Source organism: Lampetra planeri, chromosome 18 (assembly GCF_965212315.1).
Source record: "Lampetra planeri chromosome 18, kcLamPlan1.2.h2, whole genome shotgun sequence".
Lineage (NCBI taxonomy): Eukaryota > Metazoa > Chordata > Hyperoartia > Petromyzontiformes > Petromyzontidae > Lampetra > Lampetra planeri.
The window spans coordinates 756300-783272 of record NC_136124.1 but is presented as its reverse complement, the minus strand read 5'-3'; the positions used below and the strand labels follow the sequence as shown (position 1 = coordinate 783272).

The window sequence follows — 26973 nt, the reverse complement described above, 5'->3', positions numbered from 1 at the left end:
CTCTTGTTTCTCTTCGTTTTCATCTTGCCCGTCTCTGAACTCCAGGTCTCGTGTGTCTCTCTCGTTTGTCTCTCTCTCTTTCGTGTCACTCATCTGCGTCTCGGTTGAGCCACATTTCGCAGCGGGCCACTCCCAGAGCCCTCGTGGACCACACGTGGCTGGCTGCCAGTCTTCCAGTTGAAGAAGCAGATTTGCGCCTGGATGAGTTCTCCTTTCAATAATTGCAAACTTCTCCCCCACCCCACCCCACCCGCCTCGCCGATTCCCCAAATGCAGGGCTGTGCATGGGAAGTTTCACCCGGGTTTCCGGAAGACACGGAGGTCGGCGCTTGCCCCATCGAAGTTTTGTCCGAAGTCGACTCACAGAGGCCGCTCCTCCACCCCCGTGAGGGCGTCAATGGCGGCGGCGGCGGTGCCGGTGATGGCGACGACGTCGACGATTGTTCGCTGTCCACTCGCGATCCACTCGCCTCCCCCAAGCAAACGGCCATCCGAAGGGCCGCCACAGCGGGCGCTCGCAAACGCAGAGTGGACAGCGGCTTCTCTGAAGGAGACACGGCGTCCGACTCTGGGGAGTCGGACGCCGTGTCTCGAGCCAATTTAGGCGAATCGGATTCGGTTAAAATGGATTTTTCTCACCCGGGATTGGCAGAACTCGATTATTCCAAGTCGGGTTCATTTGAACCGTATTGGGTTAGTGGAGAATTGTTTGAGCTCCCTTGTGCAAAAACAGATTTGTCTCGGACAGATTTATTTAATCCGGATGCAGCTGAATTTGATTTGCATCCACCAAATTTAGCTCAACCAGAGTCATCTCTCTCTGGCTTAATTGAGTCAAACAGGATTAATGCAGATGCTTTTGAGGCAGACTCAATTGAATCCAGTTTAGCTAATTCAGAATCAACTAAATTAGAACTGGATTCAGTTGAATCTGATAGACTCAATCCATATTGGGAATATAAAATGAACTTCGAATCAAATTCAGTCAGAGCTTTTGAAATTGATCCAAGCTACGATCAAGCTGATTCAGGTGCATTAGAGTCACTTCAATTTGATTCAACTCAACTCAATGAAATTGAATCATATTTACCTGAATCCAGTTTATCTGAACCAAGCACAGGTGATCCAGTTTTATCTGGATTGGATTCTAAAACACAAACCTCCTTTCCATGTGGAATTACATCCAACGCCTCCGTCCCATACCCAACCCCGGTGACTTTAACCCAGACTGACGCGTCGGTCCCTCCACACACAGGGCAGCAGCAGGTGCCCCACAATGCCCTGCAGAGCACTCAACGCCCCCAGGTGTGGCTCGTGTCGGACCCTGAAGGCTACGTCATCGTCCCTCACCACATACTCCCAAACCTCGGCTGCTTAAATCCCAGCAGCCTCAGCAGTCTCGGAGATTGCCCTGTGCAATGTCCCCAATTCATTGTGGGTCTTGCCCCGAGCGAGGGAGATATGCCCGCTCCAGGCTATGTCAACATGAACCTCCAGCCCACAACTTGACGTGGAAAGAGTTTCGGACCCTCCAAGAGACTGGGCCTCGTCCTCCAGGGCAGGGAGGGATCTTGCGCCCAACCACCGCTGGGCAGATTGGGTGCACAGTGATTCAAGTTTAGACACCCCCCCCCCCCCCCAACTTAAAGTTCCTGCGCTTGACACTGACATTGGTGGAGAAGGGATGAGCAGATCATTGACTATTCTAATAGTAAGAAGTATGCATAATCATTGTGTACTTTTTAATATTCAAATAAATACCTTCAGTAAATAGACATTCACTTTGCTATTGCAGTATTTCCTTCAGCCCAGTGCTCAGCTTTCCCTACCCGACAGAGCTCTTTCCCCTGTTTGTATACAACCCAAGCTGCTGCACACTGCACACACCCGACGGGAGTGGCAAGGGCTGTCGTTTTAGAAAACGGACCCACAGCAGAGAGACATCGCACTCGAAGGTCGCTTCAGTCAAACTCCGCGTCGCTCGGTGGGACACTGCTTGGGGGGCAATCATTGACACGTGAGGTATATTGGTGATCTCTATATGAGTTGGTAATAATGTCGGGCTTTTTTACTCATTGCACTCTGGACCATATTAAACCGCTGTGGTCCGAGCTCCTTCAACGGATGATTAGCGCAACTACACCAACTCTCTCCTGAGAATCTCTCTCGTGGCGATCAGACCTCGACGTTGGCATTTACCTCCTGAACACATGCAAGCATAGAATAGCGTATCATTAGAAGTCATAGATCAGTAGCTGTTATTTACCGTTTAAAAATAATCGCATTGTCATCGGTGTGGGGAATTGAACCCATGCATTGTATCTGGTACGTGAGATCACGTGATGTTCCACCCTCACAGTTGCAGTGTTTACATGCAGTGTCCCCCCCTCCACACTTCCGATTAGCACGGTTGGCTACGTACGGTGCGAAAGAAGTTCAACATGCATACAAGTGCTGTGTTTTTATTGTGTGTGTGTATATATACGGACTGTATGTATTATCTTTGTCCACACGTGTTGTACAAATTGTGATTTATATCGTGGGAAACTGCTGTGACTTATGGTTGTGTGCACAAATTATAATTGCTGTGACATGTCGTTTATTTTTTACACAAAACTGATTCTCCAAAGAAAAATCCCCTTTTTTTACCCAACGGCAATAAACCGGGGAAATTCAGCCGTGCGACAGCGCCACACGGTGGTGGTGGCAGCTACTCGCACTGACACAAGGAGCATAGATCAACAATACAACTCCCCTACTCGTGAACTCGCTGAGCACAATGAAGACGACAGAAAGAGCTTCACGGTCCGTGTGTTTACGAACTGTGGGTGGGCTGCAAGTTGCCCCACAACAAACGACGTCTATGATTATTGACGCTCGGTTTTAATTGCCAACGGCTCCAACAGCCAAACTTGAGTTGAACACGTAGGCGTTCGAGACCTATACAGTCCCTCCAGAAAAACGCGATTATGCGATCGCAAGATTTCACGCAAAATCAGCCAAAGTCCGCATATTTATGCGGGGGGCGCGTTTTTTCAAATACGCCGCACTTTCGCCGCATAAATTGCAGATTTCCGCGCGCAAAAAATGCGGGCTTGCATGATTTCATAATCCCCGCATTTTCGTTGCAAAAAGTCACATAAATCTTAGTAGAAAGTTGAAAAATGTTGCGTTTACTTCACACAAGCGCAGCCATTTCCCCTGTTGCCATGGGAACGTTATGAAGTGACGTCACTCATTACGCGACATCATTGAAAAGCTGCAAACCCCGCGATGCCAATGAAACCATGATGAAGCCCGCAAATCTTTCTCATTTGCCAACAAACATAAGCGCAAAAGACCGCGCAAAACAGTTCCTCAGTGTGTTACATGACAGTGGGGGCAAATTATTTTGCATAGCTAGCTCTGTAAAACAGGAAGCACACATTTTATTTTTAAATATTTTATTTATTCATTTTTACAGAAGTTGTAGCATATTCATTTTGTAAAGCTACAGAACTTGTTCGACTCAATGTTTTGTAAGTTTGAGCCATCTGTTTGTTAAGGTCTGAAATAAAACAAGATGAGAACTTAAATATTCCCAGCACTTTCTGTGATGTAGTATGCTTGCTTATCATAGGAAATAATAAGAAATGACTCTTTACATTAAAGTAGTAGCCTAGTGAATAGGGTGTTGGGGGAATCACTTTTTTTTCTCTTTTTCATCAAACCGCAGTTTTTGCAAGTTCCCGCAATTTTTGCAAGTTCCCGCAATTTAATTGCATAAAATTGCATAAATATCCCGCATATTCCATTGCATTTTTTAAGAAAACGTGCCGCATAATCAACGATTTTTTCCCGCAACAATCACCAAAAAACTCCGCGTTTTTCTGGAGGGACTACCTATATCCATATTAGAGGGTTTGGGGGTTTTTGGTGACAGTGTTTTTAAGACCGAAACAGGAGGACTTCACAACTCTGGCTATTGCCTGGTTGTAATTACTGGCGAAACGTCGTACTCGAATTGTAAATGTCGTGGGTTTACTCTCCGACACAGCGGTGTGCTGAACTAGAAACGAATTGGCACGTTTTGTTCACGCGACAACCCTTACTAATTGGCTGTGTCGGGTGGTGGCGGGTTTAATGACGCATTTATAGATTTACGAAATCGAACCCGATGACCTCTATTATGGAGCCAAACTTAAGTGGCTTTATCGAAGCTGCTCAGAGTCTCTGGAGAGACATACGAAGCTGCGCGCTCCTGTTTCATGCCTCGTAGAAACCGTTCCACCTTTCGATTTAAAGCTTTCGTGACTGCAGGGATTCATCTTGTTGGTTCTTTCGGTAAAGTCACGTAGAATGGAAATAATAAAATAATACAAATAATACAATAATTCTCACGACGTTTCGGCCACAACGCAAGCAGCTATCCTCAGGTGGAGAACAGGTCTGTCGAGAAGACAGAGTCTGTCTTTTTTATTATTTTATTATTTCCATTCTACGTGACTTTACCGAAAGAACCAAGAAGATGAACCGTTCCACCCTTTCCTCTTCCCCTGCTATGGTGCCGCACCAAGGGCTCTGTGTTTGACCTCATCGTGTGAATGTAACAAACTAACAAGAGCTGTTTTGAAAAATAAACCATGCATATGTGAGGACTTATTTTACAACTACTTTTTCTCTGCTCTCAACATGCATAGACCATTAATAACACATAGCGCGTACAACATCTTTCATACGGTGGATTACAGGATGAATGTAACATCGAATTCCCCTATAACGCCAAGTGTTGCATGACGGGAAAGTAGCATTCTTGTAATAAAGAAAACAGGGCAAGTTGCAAATAAGAGGAGTGGCAACTCTCCATGCTCTGGGGCAAGTTGCGGGGGAGGTGTTTGGCCCAGACAAAATAAAAAACACGGAAAGTGCAATTAAACAATTCTATATTGTGCTATACATACACGCGTGTGTCGCTTACCGTACTCGAATGGGAGTGAACACGTCCACGCGGCGTCGTCTGTTTTAATTGCCTCTCCGTGGACATGCTCGCTGACATGTTTGCAGTCACGTGGGCAGTGAGTCTCTGACCCCTACGAGTGAGGAGCAGTTACACTTGTCACTAAACCACGCCGTACACAGCACCAGCACGCTGAACGCATGAACTCGGTTCATCCGCTCGCAGATAATCGAGAGGTAACACTTCTATGGAAAGTGGGCAGTAAACGAGCGCTGCAGTGACAGAATAGAAAATCAGGCAGACAATACCGCCCCCCCCCCCCCCCGTTATAATCTGTCCCTCCACGTGAACATGTTCTTGACACATCCCACCAGCCACACGGCCGTCTGGGAAGTGTATTTGCAGAGTTCACGTGGCATCGCTGCTCCTCCGTCGAAGGTGCGCGCAGACGGCGTGGCCGCGTGCGCGCGCCCCGTGCACTGCCGCTGGGGCTGCAGCAGCAGCGGCGGCAGAGGGCGACTCGTGAACGCGTCTCGGCTCGCGGGTTTATTGCGAAAGATCTCGTTTCGAGTGCGCGTTGTTCCCGACAACGTGCACGGTGTTTTTGTTGCGGCATCTTACGGCACAGCAGTCGTAGCCCCTGAGCACTTGCGTTCCCTTTGAACATAGAAGCAGGTACCAGTACTAATCACTTGTGATGGTTCCCCGAGTTTTAGTGCAGTATGTTGTTGTCTTGTAAAGATCCCTCCCCCGGGGAGAAAGGGTTGATAGGCGTTCGTTCACCGACAGAAGGCGTCTGCTTCTATGAAGTCAAAAAATGTCTCGAAGCCCTCGCGATGTGACAACGTGTTTAGCTCCATGCTCAGTGATGTCTCACTAATTATAGGATATTTGGCAATTCATGTTCAGATGTGGTTGACATACTCTGATGGCAATGCAGAGGGAAGGGGGAGGGTATGTCACGTGTCATCAACTAAGGTCTTAATTGCCAACCCCCTATTAATTATTTACACATTAAAAACAAATTACCATTTAAAACACGTTGTTATTTGCAGTGTCTGTGTCTAATATGCAAATTTAAACTTGGATCAAAGTTGATATATATTTTATTAATATTATTTAATTATGATAATGTGGGCTTAATTAACTAATCTGCATTAAAATGGGGGGTGGGTGGGATTTGAAAATAAATGCAGTTTATTTTTTTCAGCGTGTGATTATCGAGTTTGCCATGAATAATCACAACACTCCTTGCTGGGAGAACTGCACTTGTAAAACATAGAGACACGGGCACAGTGAGCGCATGCTCATGAGCTGATTATACACCGCGGGTTCTGCAGCTTTCACCGTGTCCCTGGTACGCGCAAAGCCAAAGTGCACAATAAACCGTAATCTGTGAACACGCAGAGTTTAGTTGCGTTAAATTAAACGTCAACGAAGACTTATCGTTTAATGCAAATGAATCGATATGGTTGCATCCTGAATGCCCATTGTTACGTCATCTCAACTTCTATTCCCACGAAATGTCATTAGTTATTTTCTCGCGCTATGCTTATGGAATTTGCTGAATACTTTCATACTGATGGCATCGTGCATAGTACATGTCACAGCGATGGGATGACACTGTGGGGACACATCGTTGGGAATGACAACATTTTTCCCGCGCACCATTTGGACGTTGACTGCATCTCAGTGTTCTGCTGCGGCAGTTTGGTGCGTTGCATGCACCTCCCGTGTCGAGTAACGCGTGCGTGGCGCCATGCGACTCCATCACTGGGGATCGGCAATACCGCGTCTTAGATTGCCAACGCTGCTAATGTTCGCTGATATTTAAAACGTTCCTTCGGAGTGGGCAGGTAGGAACTTGGTTGGACAGCGCATTCGTGCACGACAGAGAGCTGGCGATCACGTAACACAGTTCAACCAATCCGGGAGCGTGCTACATGTTTGGGAGGAGCTATGCACGACAGACAAATGATCCCTGGTGGGCAGTGTGGAACTGTTGTTCCTACCTGTATAAACCTTTTTACCCGTGTACCGCTATTCAAAGCAACAATATATAGTGTCAAATACCTTACGTCTCTGTTGTTGTTGTTGCTTTTTGTCTTTAATGTGTAGTCCTTCCCCCTAACCTCCGGTTAGCGCGGTTGGCTGCGTACGGTGCGAAAGAAGTTCAGCATGATGGGCTGTTTATAGATCAAGACCGATATTGAATTGGAGAAAATTTGCATTTCATCTGATCAGCTCAAAATCGGATTCCAATTGTGATTGAACAACAGTTGATTAGGTCCCAGCAGACCCAAGGCATGCAACTCTTGACCTTACTTTGTTTATGAAGATGATTCATTCGTAAAAAAAGTATCATGATTGTGAAGGAGGTTGTGTCATTGAGGTGGTTTATTTGAAAATGTTAATTAATTGAGGGGAACGTTACCGCAGCATTGTATGCAATATTGCGTTTGTATATTGGGTGCCATCAGTTACCTTGAGTGCTTGTGTCAGTAACATCTGGCAAGTCAGAAGCAGCACGTGTCTTACAATCTGGAACCTGCTAATGAGACTCAGAAGGGCAAAACCAGTCCAGAGTTTGCCTTGCTTAAACATAATGCTACATATTGGTCCCAAAACTAATAGGGTTATGAAGTAAATACAGTATATGTTTAATGTATATGAACCTTATGGCGGCATCATAGTACCCCAGCTCTCACACAATGTCCGTGACGCAGTCATTCTTAGTCTGTTGATGGTCGGCGATGCGGCAATCGACTCATCTGGACGAGTTGTACACGATGATGCACCACTACGGTGCGTACCGCGAGCGTTCGGGGTTTCGGCGCAATCGTCCTCGCTGCGTTCGACATCGCGGAGTGGCACCGATGTCGGCTTGATTGGTACCCCAGTCGCGGAGTGAAGTACACCCCTAGAAACAAATAGTGTCCCAGAAGTCAAATATTTAATTGCCTCGGCCAGTTTGTGTTATTTGGTGCCCCGGGGTACCGCCATAAGGATCACGTGTACAGACAAAACCAAGTTCTGCTTGTATTTGAAACACGGATGATGGTTCTGGGCGACGTTTTGTTTGCTATGGCGTGGTCGGCTATGAGTCCTCTGCAGCGTCATGAATTTGGTCGAAGAGAACAAGAGGTTGGGTTAACGTTCGGGTTGCTCTTTGTGGCAGCAACGGATGGTGGTTGATGGCATATCAATATCCTTCAGTGGTTGATGGCATATGAACCTTCAGTGGTTGATGGCATATGAACCTTCAGTGGTTGATGACATATCAACATCCTTCAGTGGTTGATGGCATATGAACCTTCAGTGGTTGATGGCATATCAACATCCTTCAGTGGTTGATGGCATATGAACCTTCAGTGGTTGATGGCATATCAATATCCTTCAGTGGTTGATGGCATATGAACCTTCAGTGGTTGATGGCATATCAATATCCTTCAGTGGTTGATGGCATATCAACCTTCAGGCGCGGTGTTTTCTGGAGACGCAACGGAAGAACAGCTGTTGTGTTTATCTCAACAGTGCCCTCACGTGGCCTGGTATTGGAAGACGCAGAGCTTGAACAAGAAGGATGTTAATCACGATTCATTCTCGTCTTTCGTTCGGCTGATGTAGATGCAGAGCAACAGCTACAATTTCACATGCAGGTGGTCAAGCCAGACGACCACATCACGAGCGACGGAGTGTATCGCTGCGATGTCTCCTTTGTATTTGTGGATCGGCCATTGCGTCGTTACACGTTGTGTGGTCTGTTCTGGATGACCACAGTAGCACACTGCGGAGGTTGACATTTCCCATTCGTGCATCAGGTATCACCATCAGGTATCACCATCGGGTATCACCATCAGGTATCAACATCTGCCGTGGTTTGTGCAGTGGATGCGGTTTAGGGTGGACCATGAGCTTCGTGGAACATCAAACCCGGGATCTTCTGCGTTGGGGCTTTAACAAGGATCATGATTCAAGGCGTGTGCGCATGTCGTAAACATTAATTAAAAGAACGAGGCAGAAAATATGTGCACGATTATGTTTGTAATGGGGGCAGTGATGCAGTGATGCAGTGATGCAGTGGTCAGTGCACTCCCCGACGAACCCAGTGAACCCACTTTGTTGCTCAGCCCCGAGTCACGCCAATGGAGAGTGATACCTGGACGAGCACTGGGCCTCGAATTTCATCAACCCCACACATGGTGGTGTCGTGCGTTCACACAACCAAGATGATCAATGTGGCATGTGAAGGCCTTTATCCAGCAGTGGGTTAAGAAGAGTGGTGACTATTTTCTTCTTAATGTAGTAGATTTTTTAAAATACCGTACACGCATGACATAAGTACAGTATATATTTCCCCATGCATGTAAATGTGTTTTACATTATTCTTAGGTTTTTTCGGTAAAGTCACGTAGGTAACTTTACCGAAAAAACCTAAGAATATGATTCCTTGCAGTCACGAAAGCTTCAAATCTAGTGTTTTACATTACATTACTGAACGTATAAGTGTATTTTGCTTTGTATAAATGTTACCGTTAGCTCTTGCGTAACGTGATAAAAAAACTATTGTACACATTTCAAAATAGGCAGTGAATATGACCAACTGTTTTTGAATATAAATGCAAAAAAATTACTTAAATTGTTGCCATTAAAATAATGAGGTATTTCTATACATGGCTCGACATAGTACGGCCCTTTAAAGCACCTCCATTAATTTGTGCAATTTTTTAATTGGCCGAAAAACGTAAAAATTGGAGTGAAGTGATTGCCGATCTCTCTGAGAGGGCAAAACGAAACCGTGCCACACAGACTGCGAGCCCTGACGAGTTTTCACGTCGCAGCCACACGGAGCAGTCACATGCTGACGGAGAGGAGAGAGAGAGCTGCTCACACTGCATTGACATGCTACAACATTGCTGACGCAACTGCCCAGTTGTGGATAATGGGGGGGGGGGGGGGGGCACGTTACGTTTTAATCTTCCCACGGGACAATAACTACCTGTTCCATGCTCGACAGAAGAGAGGACAGCTGGTCAATCTCATTAAAACAGAGGGCCCCTTTTAAGTAGTTTTAAATATGCAGCATGCACACTGCGTCTGAAAAAAAGTGAAGTTTCTCGTTTGAATTTGTTCTCTTCTTCGCTGCCTGGCCCACCCGTAGACACGTTCTGCATTAGAGCACTTCGGTTTGATGCATTTGACACATTCAACTAAGGAGGCGACATTTCTCCATTGGGCATTCTCAACTTTAAGCGACTGGAATAGCAATGCGGACGCAGGGCATGGCAGTGGAAGCCACTAACATTTGCGGAGCAAATTAGTTTATTTTGTTTTTCTCGTTCAAACACCGTCGCCGCTTCGTGTTGTTTCCGGAGGTGTTGGCTTGCTGTCAGTGTCTGTTTGGGTTCTATTTACCTTTACAAATGGGGAGCGTCACGGCTCATTAAGTTACCCGAATGAATATCGTGCATACTGTTGAGATTGTAATTAATTTATATCGCGAGTATGAATGGCATCAAACTTGCAAATTAAAATCGAGCACCCTCCCTCCCTCCTTCATCAAAGCTGATAAGATAATTTCAGCTCCAGAGAGCAGGATTGTCTGGGGTTGAATCGGGCCCGCAGTCCTGGCCGACTGCACACCCGCACCACGACCTCGACACGTCTCGCCCCTCTCCGCCGTGTGTCCAACAGAGGCTGCCGCTTGCATCTGGCTGCAAGTTACAAGACACAGCAACAATACTCGAGCAACCGGGGACACTTTTTGAGTGGCATGTCTTGAGGGACAACTCTGCATGTTCTGTGCTAAATAAATACAAGAATACCATTTTCCCTCTCATATTTCGTATCCTAGTAATGCAAATATTCTACAAACAGCAACAAGCAATGTTGGCCTGTAGTATCACCCTCTGGCGTGTAGATGTTTATTTAAGTTTAACACGTAGTAGGCTTTCGCGACCAATATACATAATCGATCTTTTTTTGTTAGATCGCGTAAAAATACAAATGTGTCGTTAAACTACTCAGATTGTAAATTGTAAATGTCTTGGATTTGCTCTCCAACACACCGGTGTGCTGTACTAGTAACGAATTGGCATTGTTCTGTTAACGTGACAAACCTGACTAATTTATATATTTACGCGTTTATTTATATCACTACTCAGTCGCGCCGCTGAGTTGTGCATCGCCCCGTGTGGTAACGGCAAGCACGGCTGCATGCACGGCGGTTTGCATCGATTGTCAGGCACCTGGGCAAATGTGAAAGCCTGCGCGCTCTTTGACTCTGGGCGTGAGGTTGTATTGCTTTTTTAGAAACACAATCCCAGCTATGGGGCGCAGCATCGGGGAGCGTGCGCTTTTTGAAAGGCAAAGTGGGGTGGTTCAACCCCAGCCTTATGAGACCAAGGACGTCTCGACTTTCTCCATCTACTTAATCTCGGGATGGTGTTTCATGTTCATGGCTTCATTTTGCATTTGAAGAGAAAAAGAGATGTCTGCATTGAAAAAGGTTTATAAAAAAAAATTACGTTTCTGCTGCCACAATGGGATGCTGAAAGGTTTATAAAAAAAATTACGTTTCTGCTGCCACAATGGGATGCTGCGATGGTGAACACGCTGCAATTGTGGGCAGTTGAAATAATGGACAAGACATTTTGTTTAGCAAATGAGAGATGGTGATGGCTTGGAGGGAGGCCTTCATCCAGCAGTGGATCGTCGCTCATGAAGATGAACAATGGTGGCATGATCCCCCGCCCCCCTCTTTCGCAACGATTCACCACCTTGTCATGATATCCCGGAGAATGTTAGCACCTCAATTGCGTGATTCGATGTGTGTATCGTCAGCCTAAGAATGTACATTGCAACGTGGATGGGATACGGGCAAACACGAGCCAAAGTGAATTAGCGCTGGTCATAATTGGTATGATGTGGCTGCTGCTGACGACGATACGATCTCCTCGCTTGCACAGAGGCACGCAGCCTTCCGTGCAGCACGCGGTGCTGGTGTGGGGCTGGACACCGGGGAGTAAGGCCGGGATGCATGTTTACCTTCCATTAGGGGTGGTCTGCTGAGGACTGCTGATTGGCGTGACATTCACAGTAGACCAGGCTTTCGTGGGCAGCATCTGTCAGCTTTAATCCGTGTCAGCCAACAGATAAAGCATGCTATATTGTTATCGAATGAATAAAGAAGTAATTCATTCCAATATTTGGCACCGAGTTTGATTTGGGTTATACCACTTTCAGGGTGATTGGGTTAAAATGTAATCGATGCCAATGCCAGGATAACCAGTATCGTGCAGCGATGAATGATAACTGACAGTCCATGGAGGCTGCTTGTTCATACTTTATTGTGTAGGTGAGATACACAAAGAGTACATTAGACATAGTTTAATCCCCACACCGTTATCATGCACAGTTCGATATCTTATCGTGATACCACCTCAGTGGAGGTTGTGAATGGGCGAGAGGTGCTGGTTTGGATATCACTCGCCACTGATATTAGTCATGGAATAGATTTCAGATCGCCTGTTTACAGCGGAGTGCGCTAACCACTGTACCACCGCTCCACCCCAGTACACTTCCCCAAAATCCTGTAAAAATTATTGTTCTTACATGGCGGGTTTTAAAATTAATTCTCACGGCTACCTTCGGGCTCTGTAAATCAGCATCAAAGCTTGTAAGTGTAGTTTATCATGCGGTTGTCATTGATTCTGAACATAAATTGCGCAACAACTTGGCTGTACGGTGAGGCGAGTGCTCTTTATCTTCTGTGTTGTCTCTGGGCTTTGTGATAGCATCGTTTGCTAAATGCTTCATGAGCTCCTCCACCCGTGGGATTGCTTCATTAACTTTTCTGAAAATGTTGAATTTAGCAGTGCCCCCTTTTTTATATTTCCCCAAGCAAGTTGAAAGAGAATGACCACAGTGGATTTTGGCAAACAATGGAATTAAGCTTCAAATATGGATTTTTTTTTTATTCAGTGGCCCAAAGGGATTAAACATGTACATTCGAGCTTTGAAGAATGTGTGCATTACAGCTTCTAAAAGGTCAAATCCATTGTGTTTGATATGCTGGCAATTCAATCTCCCTTGTGGAGGAAGCTATTGCTTATGAAATTAGGATTGACGTGACATACATATTTTTCTGAAAAACTGCTATTTTTTCTTTGAAGATAAATTATACTTTCTTCATCAGTATAGTAGTAATAATGCGACCTGTGCTTGTTATTTCTAAGAACTGATTTCCTTCTTACGACTGAACTGCTGCTGCATTTTGTGGTTCAGTGTCGTATTTGTACATATAATGGTTATCTACAGAATGGAGCGGTGACACGTTATGAAGCCAGCAACTTGAGTTAGATAATTACCAGCCAAGCATTGCAATATAGGACCACAGAGCTTGGGCAATTGTTGGCGGTGGTTCTGGCTGCCTTCCTGCTTGTCTATGGGTTCCTGCGCCTCTGAATCATTATCTTCCTTTCAGCGCGAATTCACACCGTGGGCAGTCCAGATTCTAAATGGTTATTGTTATCCATACACATATATAATAGCCCAGATCTGTCCTTCCGTGACTGTGATTAACGCCCCCGGATTGGTTGAAGTGCGTCACGTGACCGCGAGCGGCCAATTCGTGTTGTTGTGGTGCGCCCCGCACCTCGGAGGCCCGAGAAGCAGCAACATGACAGCCACAGCGCCGGAGACGCAGCCACGGCAAGCTGACGGTCGATCCACTCACACACGGCTCACTCATACACACAGCTCACTCACACTCACTCATACACACAGCTCACTCACTCACACTCACTCACTCACACACAGCTCACTCACACTCACTCATACACACAGCTCACTCACTCACACAGCTCACTCACACTCAGCTTACTCACTCACACTCACTCATACACACAGCTCACTCACACTCACTCACACTCACTCACACACAGCTCACTCACTCACACAGCTCACTCACACTCACTCATACACACAGCTCACTCACTCACACAGCTCACTCACACTCAGCTCACTCACACTCACTCATACACACAGCTCACTCACTCACACAGCTCACTCACACTCACTCATACACACAGCTCACTCACACTCACTCACACTCACTCACACACAGCTCACTCACTCACACAGCTCACTCACACTCACTCATACACACAGCTCACTCACTCACACAGCTCACTCACACTCAGCTCACTCACTCACACTCACTCATACACACAGCTCACTCATTCACACAGCTCACTCACACTCACTCATACACACAGCTCACTCACTCACACAGCTCACTCACTCACACTCACTCATACACAGCTCACTCACACTCACTCATACACACAGCTCACTCACTCACACAGCTCACTCACTCACACTCACTCATACACACAGCTCACTCACACTCACTCATACACACAGCTCACTCATACACACAGCTCACTCACACTCAGCTCACTCACACTCACTCATACACACAGCTCACTCATACACACAGCTCACTCATACTCAGCTCACTCACACTCACTCATACACACAGCTCACTCACTCACACAGCTCACTCACACTCACTCATACACACAGCTCACTCACTCACACAGCTCACTCACACTCACTCACACACAGCTCACTCACACAGCTCACTCACACTCACTCACACACAATCACATGCAGCTCAGAAGAGACGAGTGAGTGAGAGTGAGGCAGAGGGACCCCCGTGCTCTCCACTGCTGCTCTGAGGGAGAGCCGTGCTCTGTCCATTACATTAGTACTCGAGTTTTTTTGGTGCTTAAATCCACTGCTGGATGAAGGCCCACCGCACGCTGTGCGAGTGGATCGTAAGGATTTACTTGACCAGTGTTGGGGACCGCCGCACGCTGTGGTTGTTGGGGGGTGCCGCAGGCTGTGGTTGTTGGGGGGTGCCGCAGGCTGTGGTTAATAATTATTATAATAATTATCAAGTGTTATGTGAACCAGTTCTGGGTTCCACATTGACCGACCCCACAATGACCAGCATAGTGAAGTACGCTTAAACAACCACAATGGCCGGCATGGCGTTTGAAGGCGATACTCTAGAAGACAATTGACTCAGAGTTGCAATTCATTTGATTTTATTTCAGTTTTTTTTACGCAGATAAGAAGCCAGCGTGCACGTGATCCTTTCGATCGAAGATCCCACTTTTGAGGCCATGCACGATTGTTAACACAAGTTTTTATTGTTTTATACATTTCGGCTGCGTGTTTGCATATTCAAAAGCATGACTCGTGCTGAGATCGCAAAAAAACGAAAAGCAAAACCAGTGACATCTAAATTGCTCACAACATACTTGTCAAAGTGATTTGTGTTGTTCGCACAAACAGAATGGGTGACAAACAAAGTATGAATTGATGCCTGTAGCGCTGGGAGAAAGAGCTCTTGGAATTCCGCAGAGTTGTCCGACAGCTCTCCTCCTGTCTGCTCATCTCGCGTCGTGCAGAGCGCGCGGCTCTTTGGCGCGCGCGAGGCACAGAGGGTGCGGGGGAGCAGGGGTGGAGGATATTGTGAGATCTAATTGAAGTGGCAGCAGGACTGACACACTGACATGCTTTGAGGACCACGGCTCATCGTGTTAAAGTCAGAAGACGCGGGCCTCTGAAGTGAAAACGGCTTAAGCTGCCGGGTTCCTTTTAACCCTTTCACGTACAATTCGCCGTAACGGCCTGTCAGCGGACGTTAACCGCCGGGGCCGTCGGGTGAATGTTTGAAACGTCGTTGTTGAGTTGCCGACAATGCTGGGGTGTGTCTGCGGCACGCCAACGCTCCAAGCTGCCGTCTTGGGAACTGGTCTTGTCGGAAAGGAGCGCATTAAGTCGTGACTGATATACGTCCCCCATGCGCATCCACGAGTGATTGTGTGTTACTTTGAAGTGCCGTGAGCTATTGCTGAATTTCAACAAAGTAATCATATTTTATTATGATTATGTTACGACTGCTGTTCTGGGTTGCCGTAGCATCACGGTGAGCACGTGTTGGGTCTGACATCCAGAGCGTGCTGGCCTGTCCTCCTGGCACGGCAGCTGAAACAATGGGGTGAACTTCTCCGAGCGCTGGATGAGGAGTCTGTCACGACTTCAGGCACAGCTAGAAGGGACCAAACACTCAGGACGAGAAGCATGAACGTGGAGACTATGCCAGCTCTCTGGGAAATCGTGGGTTTTAAATCCACGACCTGAAGTATGGCTGTGCAAATGTGTCGGCATCATTCTGTCAATCCACTCGTGGACGAGGGCCTCCCCATGCCGCGTGGGTTGTGGGGGATATTGGGTGATGCTTCACCGAATGCGGGTCACTGTGGGGTGGTGATGGCAGGGAGATAGACATCGGAGCTCTGAACAGGACAATGTTGGATTTGTCTCCACTGCTCACAATATAGCACCTGTTCTGTGCATGGGGTCACTCATTTAACCAATATCCAGGATAAACTTAGCTTATGAAATATGATGGTATAGGGTGCATTATGGGTGATATGGCTATGGCTGTCAATATGTACCTTGAAAAAGTCAGAGCAGACACGAGCTTATATGCATATAAAGTATGCTGTAGACACAAACATGCCACTTGTGCCAATGTGAAATGCGTAACCAGTCAGTTGAATGTCATCTGTACGAAGCCTTTAAAATCTACCTCGGAGTATCCAGACGGAAGCCTGCGGCACCAAGTCTGTGTCGCTTCTCCCGAGGCAGCTCGGTGTGCAGGCTTTCTTCGGACAGAGAATAAATAAACAAAACATGCTGATCAACTAAAGCCCATAAAGCTTTGAGTTTTCCTTCAAAAGACCCGAAGCATTTTATTAAATTTAATGCGTTTTGATTATTCTAAGCACACAGAGTAACGCATTCGAAACCACTTAATATGAGCACGCAGTATGTATTCTTAGAGCGTCTTGTGTTCAGCAGTGAAGTTGTTCACAAATATATGCATTTTGAGCAACTGCGATGGTGTAACAATATATATTTTTAAAGCGCCTTTCATATTTAATTATCTGAAAGCGCTGTATGTTAAAAGTAAATACATTAATAATATTGCAACTACACTCACCAGTATTGATAATATCCAATAGATATCGTCAATGCTTAACACACTTGACTTGCAATCAAGAGATCGCCGGTTCAATTTTATCTCCCGGCGCGGCAGTTAAAACAATGGCCAAGTCTCTTTTATTTCCCCGCCTCTGTCTACTCGGCATGTATGTGTATGTATGTTGAACTTTTTTCGCACCGTACTTAGCCAACTATTCTAATCGGAGGTGCGGAGGAAGGACTAGGACCTAAAATCAAGAAGCGGTTCGAACGAAATGAGTTTTCAATCCCAATTTAAAAGTGCATCGCTCCAGTGGCTTCCTCATGTTGGAAGGAAAAGCATTCCAGACGTCCGCTGTATGTACAGTATGTTGCACTTCTTTCACACCGTACATAGCCCAACCGTGCTAATTGGAGGTGTGAGGTAAAGGGCAACAAGCTAAACACAGCAGTGTCTGTGAGCAGGCCATGTGTGGCCGGGTCGAGTATGGCTACTCCCACCTCTTCAGTTCCATGGTGGCTAGGAGATGTTGACGACCTCGTCTGGTACGAAGGAGGTCGTGCGTTCGACCCCGGCCCTGACGCCTGCTGTATATTTAGAGTTTGCGTGTTCTCCCCATGACCGTGTGGAGTTGTCTCGAGGTCCTGCGGTTATTCGCTCCACATTTGGAAACATGCGTTTACAGTATTTGGCTGCTACAAATTTCCACGTGATAAGCCACTTCGTTGAGCTATCATTTGTGGCCAGGTCGCTTCTGAAAAAGAGCTATGTAGCTCAGTGGGCCTTCCTGGTAAAATTAATTAGTTTATTTTATACTTTATAGCTTCAAAGGCCAAATATACTTGAGGCCTTCTCCGCCACCATTGGGATGAGCAAGCAGTTGCAGGGCTGCAGCTTTGCCTTTTATATTTGCAATGGGTAAAACCATTGCAAACAGCGAGACATCTTCTCGTCGGGTCTCCGTGCCATCGCGGTAAATGATTGTCTTGATTGGCCAGAAGGGGAGAGATGAAGGAGTCGGCAGCTCTCGGCAGTCAAACCTCAAGGGGGCCCGTCACAGTCACACCCGCGCGGGCGTGCATCACTGTTCCACGACTCCAGTGAAACAAAATTAATACATTTCAAAGTAATTGTTTCCGGCTTTTATTTTTGGCGGAGATTTGATTGACCGCAGCCTCATCATGTAATTCCACGAGTTTAAATGTGGTCTACTTTGGATACGTTTGTGGCACCTGCATATTATTTTCCGAAACGATTGCATGGTGTCTGCAGTGTCTGCAATGGTGGTATCTTCATGCTTGGTCATAGGCTGAGCCTGCGAGTTGTGTCTTGCGATCATTATTACCGAGCACGCAACGTGAGGGGCGGGGGGGGCATAAGTCCATAATGCTGTGCATCTGAGTTTAGAGGAGGCAGGAGATTCGGGCTCGCTTGCCATATCGAGCGGGGACCGCGAGTGGGGTACGTGTACTTTCATATGGGAAGGGGAAGATGATGGAAGAATAATTAAGTCAGGGAGTAGAGGGAGTGGGAGGAGAGGGGAAGTGGGGTGATTTTTGTATTTTTGCCGTTTACATTTTCACTATGAATAAAAATTTTCCCCAACTTATGTTTTACATTGAGATGTTGTTAAGATAATTTTAACTGGTGTTACCTTTTACTTTGTTGTGAATCCTCCTGAGATGCGGTTGCACTTAGATGCTGCAAAATGGAAAGTATTTAGCTCTTCCCACATACAGCAGATATTCGTTTGCGGATGATCTAGTCCAGTGGTTAAGGCCGCACGCCTGTAATCCAGCATCACGAAGGCAGGGGCTGGTGGATCACACAAAGGTTGTGAACCTCCCGTCCCACGGGGGTCTCGGTGCCAGACCCTGGCTTGCCAGGTGAAAGCAAAGTACGGACTAAATGTCGTCTGGCTCTTTTATATGGGATGGGGTGGAGCCTCCTCGCACACCGTGGGATTTCTCCAGGTGCTCCGGTTTCCTCCCACATGTATAAACGTTGTAAGTAGCTGAAAGCATCTTAATATATACAAGGGATTGCAGAGCCTGGGTAATTGGTGTCAGCCTGGCCCTCTCCTCGCCTGGCTGTTGCTCCTCTGTGATTATGAGATGTAATTTTCACGAACGATGCTATATAAAGCTAAACATTATTCTTATATTACTATTTATATTTCCCCATATTTTTAGTCCATACATGATCCACATACCGCACAAGAAGCACGATAATTGTAATAATACGATTTCTATCACATTGTTGTTTTTTACTCATCACAATTTAAATATTCACATGTTTACTCTACAGCAGAAAAAAGGAGTGCTCGGTTGAGACACCGTCACCTCCTGGTGGCACGTGGGAAACGAGTTGCATGCGACACGTGGAGCAGAAAGCCAGCGCGTACAGTACGGCATTAACAATAAGAACACTAGAAAAACATCTCAACCACTATAATGAAGAATTTGGTTGCACTATACCCAGTTTAAAATTATTAAGATTAAGTGGAAATACCGAAGGCTGCAACAGCCGAAATAAATCAAATTAGCAAAGATCTTAAGAGTAGTGGGAAAATCATACAACTTGCTTGGCTTCCTAGCTTTTCTGCTCTGGTGAATACAGTGAGAATTAAGTCGTCCTCGTCTGTTATATATCCGTGATAATCTCATCGAGTCTCGAGGCTTTTCCAGGAATGGTTCTTCAACTGGGACGTGTGGCCAATTCGCACGTGGGGAGCAAACGGAAGGCGCGCGAAGAAAATGCGTGCGTACGAGAAGATCGAACGAGTGAAATCCACGCACAGAAATGGCAGAAGCACCACTTTGCGCACTGACGCTTCCCCTGCACCCCTCACCGAGTGGCGGGGGCGACGAGGGGTGCGGGCGACGAGGGGTGCGGGCGACGAGGGGTGCGGGCGACGAGGGGTGCGGGCGACGAGGGGTGCGGGCGACGAGGGGTGCGGGCGACGAGGGGTGCGGGCGACGAGGGGTGCGGGCGACGAGGGGTGCGGGCGACGAGGGGTGCGGGCGACGAGGGGTGCGGGCGACGAGGGGTGCGGGCGACGAGGGGTGCGGGCGACGAGGGGTGCGGGCGACGAGGGGTGCGGGCGACGAGGGGTGCGGGCGACGAGGGGTGCGGGCGACGAGGGGTGCGGGCGACGAGGGGTGCGGGCGACGAGGGGTGCGGGCGACGAGGGGTGCGGGCGACGAGGGGTGCGGGCGACGAGGGGTGCGGGCGACGAGGGGTGCGGGCGACGAGGGGTGCGGGCGACGAGGGGTGCGGGCGACGAGGGGTGCGGGCGATTGCCAACCCTCCAGCCCACCCCTTGATACCCACACCCCCTCTCCCCGTAATAGGTATTTAATTGATGTCTTCAAATTTTGGGGACTACCCCCCAATTGCCCCCCCTCCCCCTCCTCCTCCCCTGGGAAGTTGTTAGATGTCCCTCTGATCTGCTGATGCTGACTGCACAGTACGTACTGGATTGCAGGTGTGTAGGCCGTCGCTTTCAGTCATTGCCACTCGAGCCCATTGCTGCTTGTGCCCCTTGTTCAAAGGTACGCGGCAGCTTCAGAGGTGCGCGGTGACCCCTCGGTGACCCCTCGGCCTTCGTGTCGTGTGAGGAACGCCGCCGTCAAGTCGCGGCTCCTGTGGCGGTCGTGACCCAAGCAGTCAGTGGCGGCGCTGTCCCATTGCTACCACCCTCTCCACCCCCTTTCAATTGATGCACGCACAGTGTGACAACAGAAGATTTCTAGACAATAGCTGGCGGTATGACGAGGCGAGTCAGGCAAATGTGGACAACAATTACAGGTGGAATTCAACTAGAGTAGAGAGATGACGATGAGACGGAAATTTAGTGCAGTGAGAGATCGAAAACGAATTTCTTGAGAACTGCTTTTTGTGTTTAGTTTGTCCTCTGCACCTCCGATTGGCACGGTTAGTAACGTAGGGCGCGAAAGAAATTCACCATACATATATACATACATGCAGACAGACAAGAGACATCGATATATAGAGATCAGAGAAGATGACGACGGACGAGGTAGAGATGAGAGTGATTAATTAACGTGCTATGTTAATTGACTTGTGGTTATTTGAGGCTGAATTCGAGCTGATTTTGGTGTACAGTCCCCATTCTTTTTTACGAATCTGGGGCCTCTATAGCTGTTTAGTTTGCTTAGGCCTATTACACCCAATGCGTTTGAAGAACAAATCCACGAGGTTTCGTGTTTGTGGTTTGTTGTAGTCAGCGGGTATTTAACGTAATAGAAACTTTGAACCTACGCACTCCGCAGAATGAAGATGATGGTAATGTGATGTTAAAGGCCTTGTGCTTAAGACGACTTTAGGGATGACTTTACGCGCACAGTGATTAGACGTGGGAGAGAATTAGCATGAAAATCCTTCACGGTTCATTTTAAAGCATTACTTTAGATCTCTATGTTAGGAGTAAGCGAGTGTGTATTTAATATAAAGATGAGGTAGCCTAGTATGATTTTACTTCATAAAATTATCCCACAGTGAGAATGAATCATGTCTGTGTTATGGCAAGCTGAAAAAAATAATGGCTAACTCATTTCCTTTAACTGCATTCCATCATTGCGTAAACAAATTTACATCAAATTAGTTTTTTTGGGGGGGGACATCGTTTCTCCGAGTGGCTCCCGGTAAAATTGTTCTTTGACCTTGAGGGCACGGCGGTGAAGCCTCTTAAACTACTACAGAGGCTGCGGTGTAACCCTTCATTGTCCTCCATGGTCAACCCACTGGTGCATTGAAGGCCCTCCGGAAGCCGCCGTCACCTCTCACGATCCTGTTGTAATCGACCGAGCACCTGTGCACCAACTGATGTAATCCCTGCAACTAATGGATGGCTTCTTACCCTTAATCACTTGAAACTCTCATGCAGATTCCTGTGACCAGTCATTTCAAAATGGATTATTATATTGCAGAATTGTGAGAGATGGCAGTGGCTTGCGGAGGCCTTCATCCAGCAGTGGATGGGCCATGGCTGACGGTGATTTTCTATGAGTCCTGGTACCTTTTCGGGGTCGTCCTGCATTTCGATGTTTGACAATTTCCCAAGTGAGCATTCCTCTTGAGGCTGAAGAGTTAGGGTACCCAGACAAAATTGAGCAAATGCAAATTCATAATGAATCCCTAAAAAATGCGCACAGATGAAAGTCTGCAAGCTCCACCTTCTGGCCAAGAGCTCTCCTTTTCATCTCGCTTCACTGTCATCTTGTGCACGTTGCTCTTGCAGCAAAGATATCTTTGTGAAACTCATCATTAACTTCCAAACTGGAGGTTACCTATTTTTTTCTGCCCACACAGTGATCCACATTGCTGATTGCCTCCCCGTTTTAACCCTCGACTTAAAACCATCTTTCTTTCCTCTACCATTGACTTAACCCTTTCCTGTTCCGAGACGTATGCAAGTTGCCGAGCGGATGTCCCGTTCACCGCTGAATCTTGGAACGCGCGAGCGGTTAGCGTTAATTTTAACTGGAGAGGCGTAGCGCTGTTGTTTTTAAAGCCACTGCACTCACCGCAGAGAACGGTGGCGAGATGCGACCCGCACTCGATGGTGGTTGATGCCAAACTGTGCCACACGCCCTGCCGCATACCCATGAAGTAATTCCATTTTAGTTTTCCCATCGAAATGGGAAAGAGTTACTCACGGCTATCCCTTTGTCCTACATTGTCGTTATCATTACCAGAGTCAAATTCTTCCCACCTGAGCCCATAATTTCACCTCCCACCAATTGTTATTGAATTAATGATCAGTTAAGACTTCTTCAAGGTAAGCCTCACCAGAAGGGCTCCTTTTTACGAAGTGACATTTTTTGTATTATAATACTTGATTATCATGAGCTTAACCCGCATCTATTCTAACTACAAAGGCGACTTAGGGATTTGGTTACAAAATGTAATACTGTACATAAATTAGACAAAGCCAAGGAAATATTTATAAATTCCATTCGCAAAGAATGCATCCACAGGTACTCTGTTGGCGGTAAATTCAGATCACGTTAATTTATACATGAAGTGCAGGGCATTTAATGACTGTTTAGCATATTCCCAGAATAGCTTGGTTGTTGGTGATGAATTTAATTACTGCTGTATTTATTTGTTTTAAATTCAGCACCGTGCGTGTATTAATTATTAAATGGCCAGATTTGCCCTAGTATCCAGGACTGCCACAGCCCTCTATACGCATGAATTTGAACCCTGCGTAACTTCTCACAACTCTGAAGCCTAATTTGGTATGGCACCACAGATGCTCCATGCTACGTATGGTAACAACCTCTGCTTTGTTGTTGCGTGCGGTGTTTTTCTACTTTAACGCACATCGTGTGTTTGTTTATTTGCTTTGGTGCTGATGTGCAGGCACAGTGCACTCGAGATTGCGATGCTGATGACAACAGAGGTCGGCGATGGGCACAAGCAAATTAAGCAGAGGTTTGGTGCCCCGAATAGCTGAAGGGAGCCCGGATTCATTAAATAGCAATACAACAAATAGGGGTGGACCAAATATAAGCTTATACTGAGATTCTTATGAAAAATATAAAAACAACCTCATTTTAATACAGTAATACAATTGAGAGTATTTAAACTTGCAATTTGTCCATTCGCTTAATTGTTTAATGCAAATGTGACATAATAAAGTTGCATAGCTTGCCCTGCATAACATGTTGTCGTCACGTAATGCACCCAGATGCAATTGATGCTTGGGGCCTCCTCATGGGGCGGCACCACCAGTTGGATGACAGAACTGTCCTGTGTTTGGCACGCTGAGCTTTATTATGAATAATTTATAAGAAATGTTTTACCCTTATAGCACATTTTTCATGTTTTCACCTTTTGATATAAAGTTGGCATGCACAGTAATGATTTGCCCACTCGCCCACTAAGCTTCACAGCCGAATGATTTTGCAATGATTTGGTATTGTGATCGGTGGCTGTTCGTGACATTTTCACTCGGGGGGGGGGGGGGGGGGGAGGCTGTTGTGAGTGATCTCTGAAAATTTGCTGTTCTAATTACGAAAAACCTCGTCATGTTATCGGCCTTCCCTTGAAAGTTAGATAACTGTGTAATCTACCAACGGCAGGCATTTATAAGCAATACCAAACAAAACGACAAAGCACTTGGATGCTGTCCCCACGACCCTCACGTCCACACGAGACACCTGCTGCCATCGCTGTTGTTTCCGCTCAGCAGCGCGTGCAGGCCGTGGAGCTGGTGTGTTGCTGCACACGGCAGCCCAGCGTTGTGACATCGTCACGAGGGCCGTGGGCGGATGTTTCAGCGCCCTGAATGGGGCTACAATACGAAGTTACTCGCAATGAGCGAAGGGAAATCTCTCACACGTGACAGCTGCGCGAGACCTCCCCGAGGCACGAATCAGACTGTGGTGTTGCATCGGTTTCTAATATAACTTAAAATGCTTTATTCATTAGGCAATTCACGTTGAAATAATCGTATTTCCATTTTTTTTAACACGACATAACAATTGAAAAAGTATTTTGATTAGAAAAATAATGTCTCGTCTCCAGCTGCTTGGCGAGGCAGTGACCCAACGCCCCTAATGGACGAACCGCGCCTGGTCGTGATTCGAATCAATCACACTTTTCCTGCCACTGTGGTGTAAATACCGAGCCTCCAGTAGCTGCAGGGTTTTGACGAAGCGTCACGCGCGACATAGCGAAGGTAAAGGTGCAGCCCTGCAAACGCTTCCTTGCGCCACCGCTGGCAGAAAGGCCTGCATCTGGGTGGCTCTACAGGGCTACTGGAGGCGTGACCGACTCTTTCACGCCGGCCCAGACTTCTTGGTAGAGATTCACAACATACAGTATATACATTCACAACATACAGTATATACATCCATAATACAGGTGTTTTGGGTTAGATCGCGTAAATATATAAAAGTGTCGTTAAACCCGCCACCACCCGACACAGCCAACTAGTAAGGGTTGTCACGTCAACAGAACGTGCCAATTCGTCACTGGTACAGCACAAGTGTATAGTGTATTGTGTAGTATAGTGTAGTGTGTAGTAGTGTATAGTGTAGTATACTAGTACAGCACTAACCGGTTGTGTGTTGGAGAACCAAGCCACAACATTTACAATCTGAGTACAACTTGACAACCCTCACTAATTGGCTGTGTCGGGTGGTGGTGGGTTTAACGGCACATTTATAGATTTACACGATCTAACCTAAAAAACATGTATTATGGATCATATTGGTCGCGAAAGCCTACGTGTTTAACAGTATATTAATTTAAATTAGTTGATTCTTATATTCGACGACTGCAATGTTTTGCTATCTGGAACCTCTAGTAAGGTACTTTGTGGACGCAAGTCCATTTATAACACTGGTCAAAAAAAAAAACATTTTTTTCTGGCCTGGACTTTTGCAGATGTTCTAGACTAATTTCAGGGTGCTGATTCCAAATCTGATCTCAGATTTGCTCTATCACATCTCATTTTTATGCTATCGGCATACCCCATTTTCATTGATTTTACCCGAAATTAACTCTGTCACTGTTGATTGCAAGTTGTTGCGAGTTAGTGACTGCTTTAGTGTTAAAATATGGTGCTGTATTTTTAGGATAGTGTGTTTAAAATAAAATTTTATGTAGATATCCACATTTACTTAATATTTTTCTTCTGCAGTTTTTATTGAAAATGCAATATTTGATATCTCAAAAACCTGATGTGATAGACAAAAACTGATGCCAGATTTGGAATCAGCACCCCAAAATTACCTTATAACCGTTGGTATATATTATGCCAGAAAAAGTGTGTTGACCAGTGTAATTAATCGGCGAAGGTCCTCACCCAAAATCATAATTCAGAACATATCGCTACTCTGCCAGCGTCACTTCACTGGTTGCCGGTTAAATTCTGTTTTGAAATTCAAGGTCCTCCTCCTCCTCACATTCAAGGCCCTGAATGATCTCGTAGCTCTGCACATTGGGGAGTTTCTGCGGCCCGCTACGTTCCAACAAGAACTGTGATGTCGGCGGACTTAGATCTCCTCTGCATCATCAGAACGAAGTTCAATCCATGGACGGATCCCTTGCCGTTCGCTTCCGTGGCGCCTGTGCTGTCGAACTCTGCCGGGGAGTCCAGTTCGGTTGGGATCTTCAAGTCCCTCCGCGTAAGAACATTTCCCTTTCAGGATGCACTTTCCATTTTAAATGAGCCACTTCATACCCAACCGAACCCACATTGCCAACGAGCCAATTAGTTACTACTTCAGCCCACCGGTGTGTTGGAGAGTAAAACAACAACATTTATTGTTGTGGAGTCAAATATTTGTTGTGGATTTACTGCTGAAGTGGTAACTAATTGGCGCGTTGTTTACGTGACAAACCTTACTGGCTCTGTCGGGTGGTGGAAGGTTACGACACGTTTATACTTACGCGATCCACCCAAAAACCTTATTATGAAAGATACGGAAATTTAGTTTAATATAAAAAATATTCCTTTCGAACCAAATGTGGAATTTTTAATCCACAAAATTCTCCTCCAGAAATTATGAAAAATGTGACATGTAGGCCTTATTTATTTAAAGGACACCAAGGTTGGACAGCTTTGCGATGACGGTACGGTTAGCAAATGGGTTAGATGATGTGATGTAGACTGTTGAGATTGGCACGGTTGTTTTTGGCCACGATCGTTACTTGACAGCCAAGGTGACAGATGAGAGCCAGAGGTTTAATATCCTTTAATCTCTTGGCAAATAAGCAGAGAGCTCTCCGGGGAGTTCGGCTTTGTGTATGTTGGACGTTGAGCTGGTGGGAGTGGGTCGGTGATTACATCAACGAGTTGTGCCAAATACCGCTGCAGTTGTGTCTGTTTGCTAGCCTGTTTTTGTGCTGAGCACACAGGGACAGGATTGTGCGTCGTTGGTCAATGATTGTGAGCAACCCACTGATGGCAGGTGCGCGTTAGTGCTCACAGAGG

General features: G+C 46.5%; 1 protein-coding gene across 2 annotated transcripts in view; it reads left to right on the top strand.

Moving 5' to 3' along the window:
• LOC144723442 (uncharacterized) overlaps positions 1–4634 on the top strand; it is a 69742-nt gene extending 65108 nt beyond the window's left edge. For both annotated transcript variants that reach the window (XM_078602203.1, XM_078602202.1), the window contains one exon: positions 277–4634. In XM_078602203.1, the coding sequence (XP_078458329.1) occupies positions 277–1509 (1233 nt within the window). In that variant the 3' untranslated portion in view covers positions 1510–4634. The remainder of the gene's footprint in view (positions 1–276) is intronic.
• The last annotated feature ends 22339 nt before the right edge of the window (positions 4635–26973 follow it).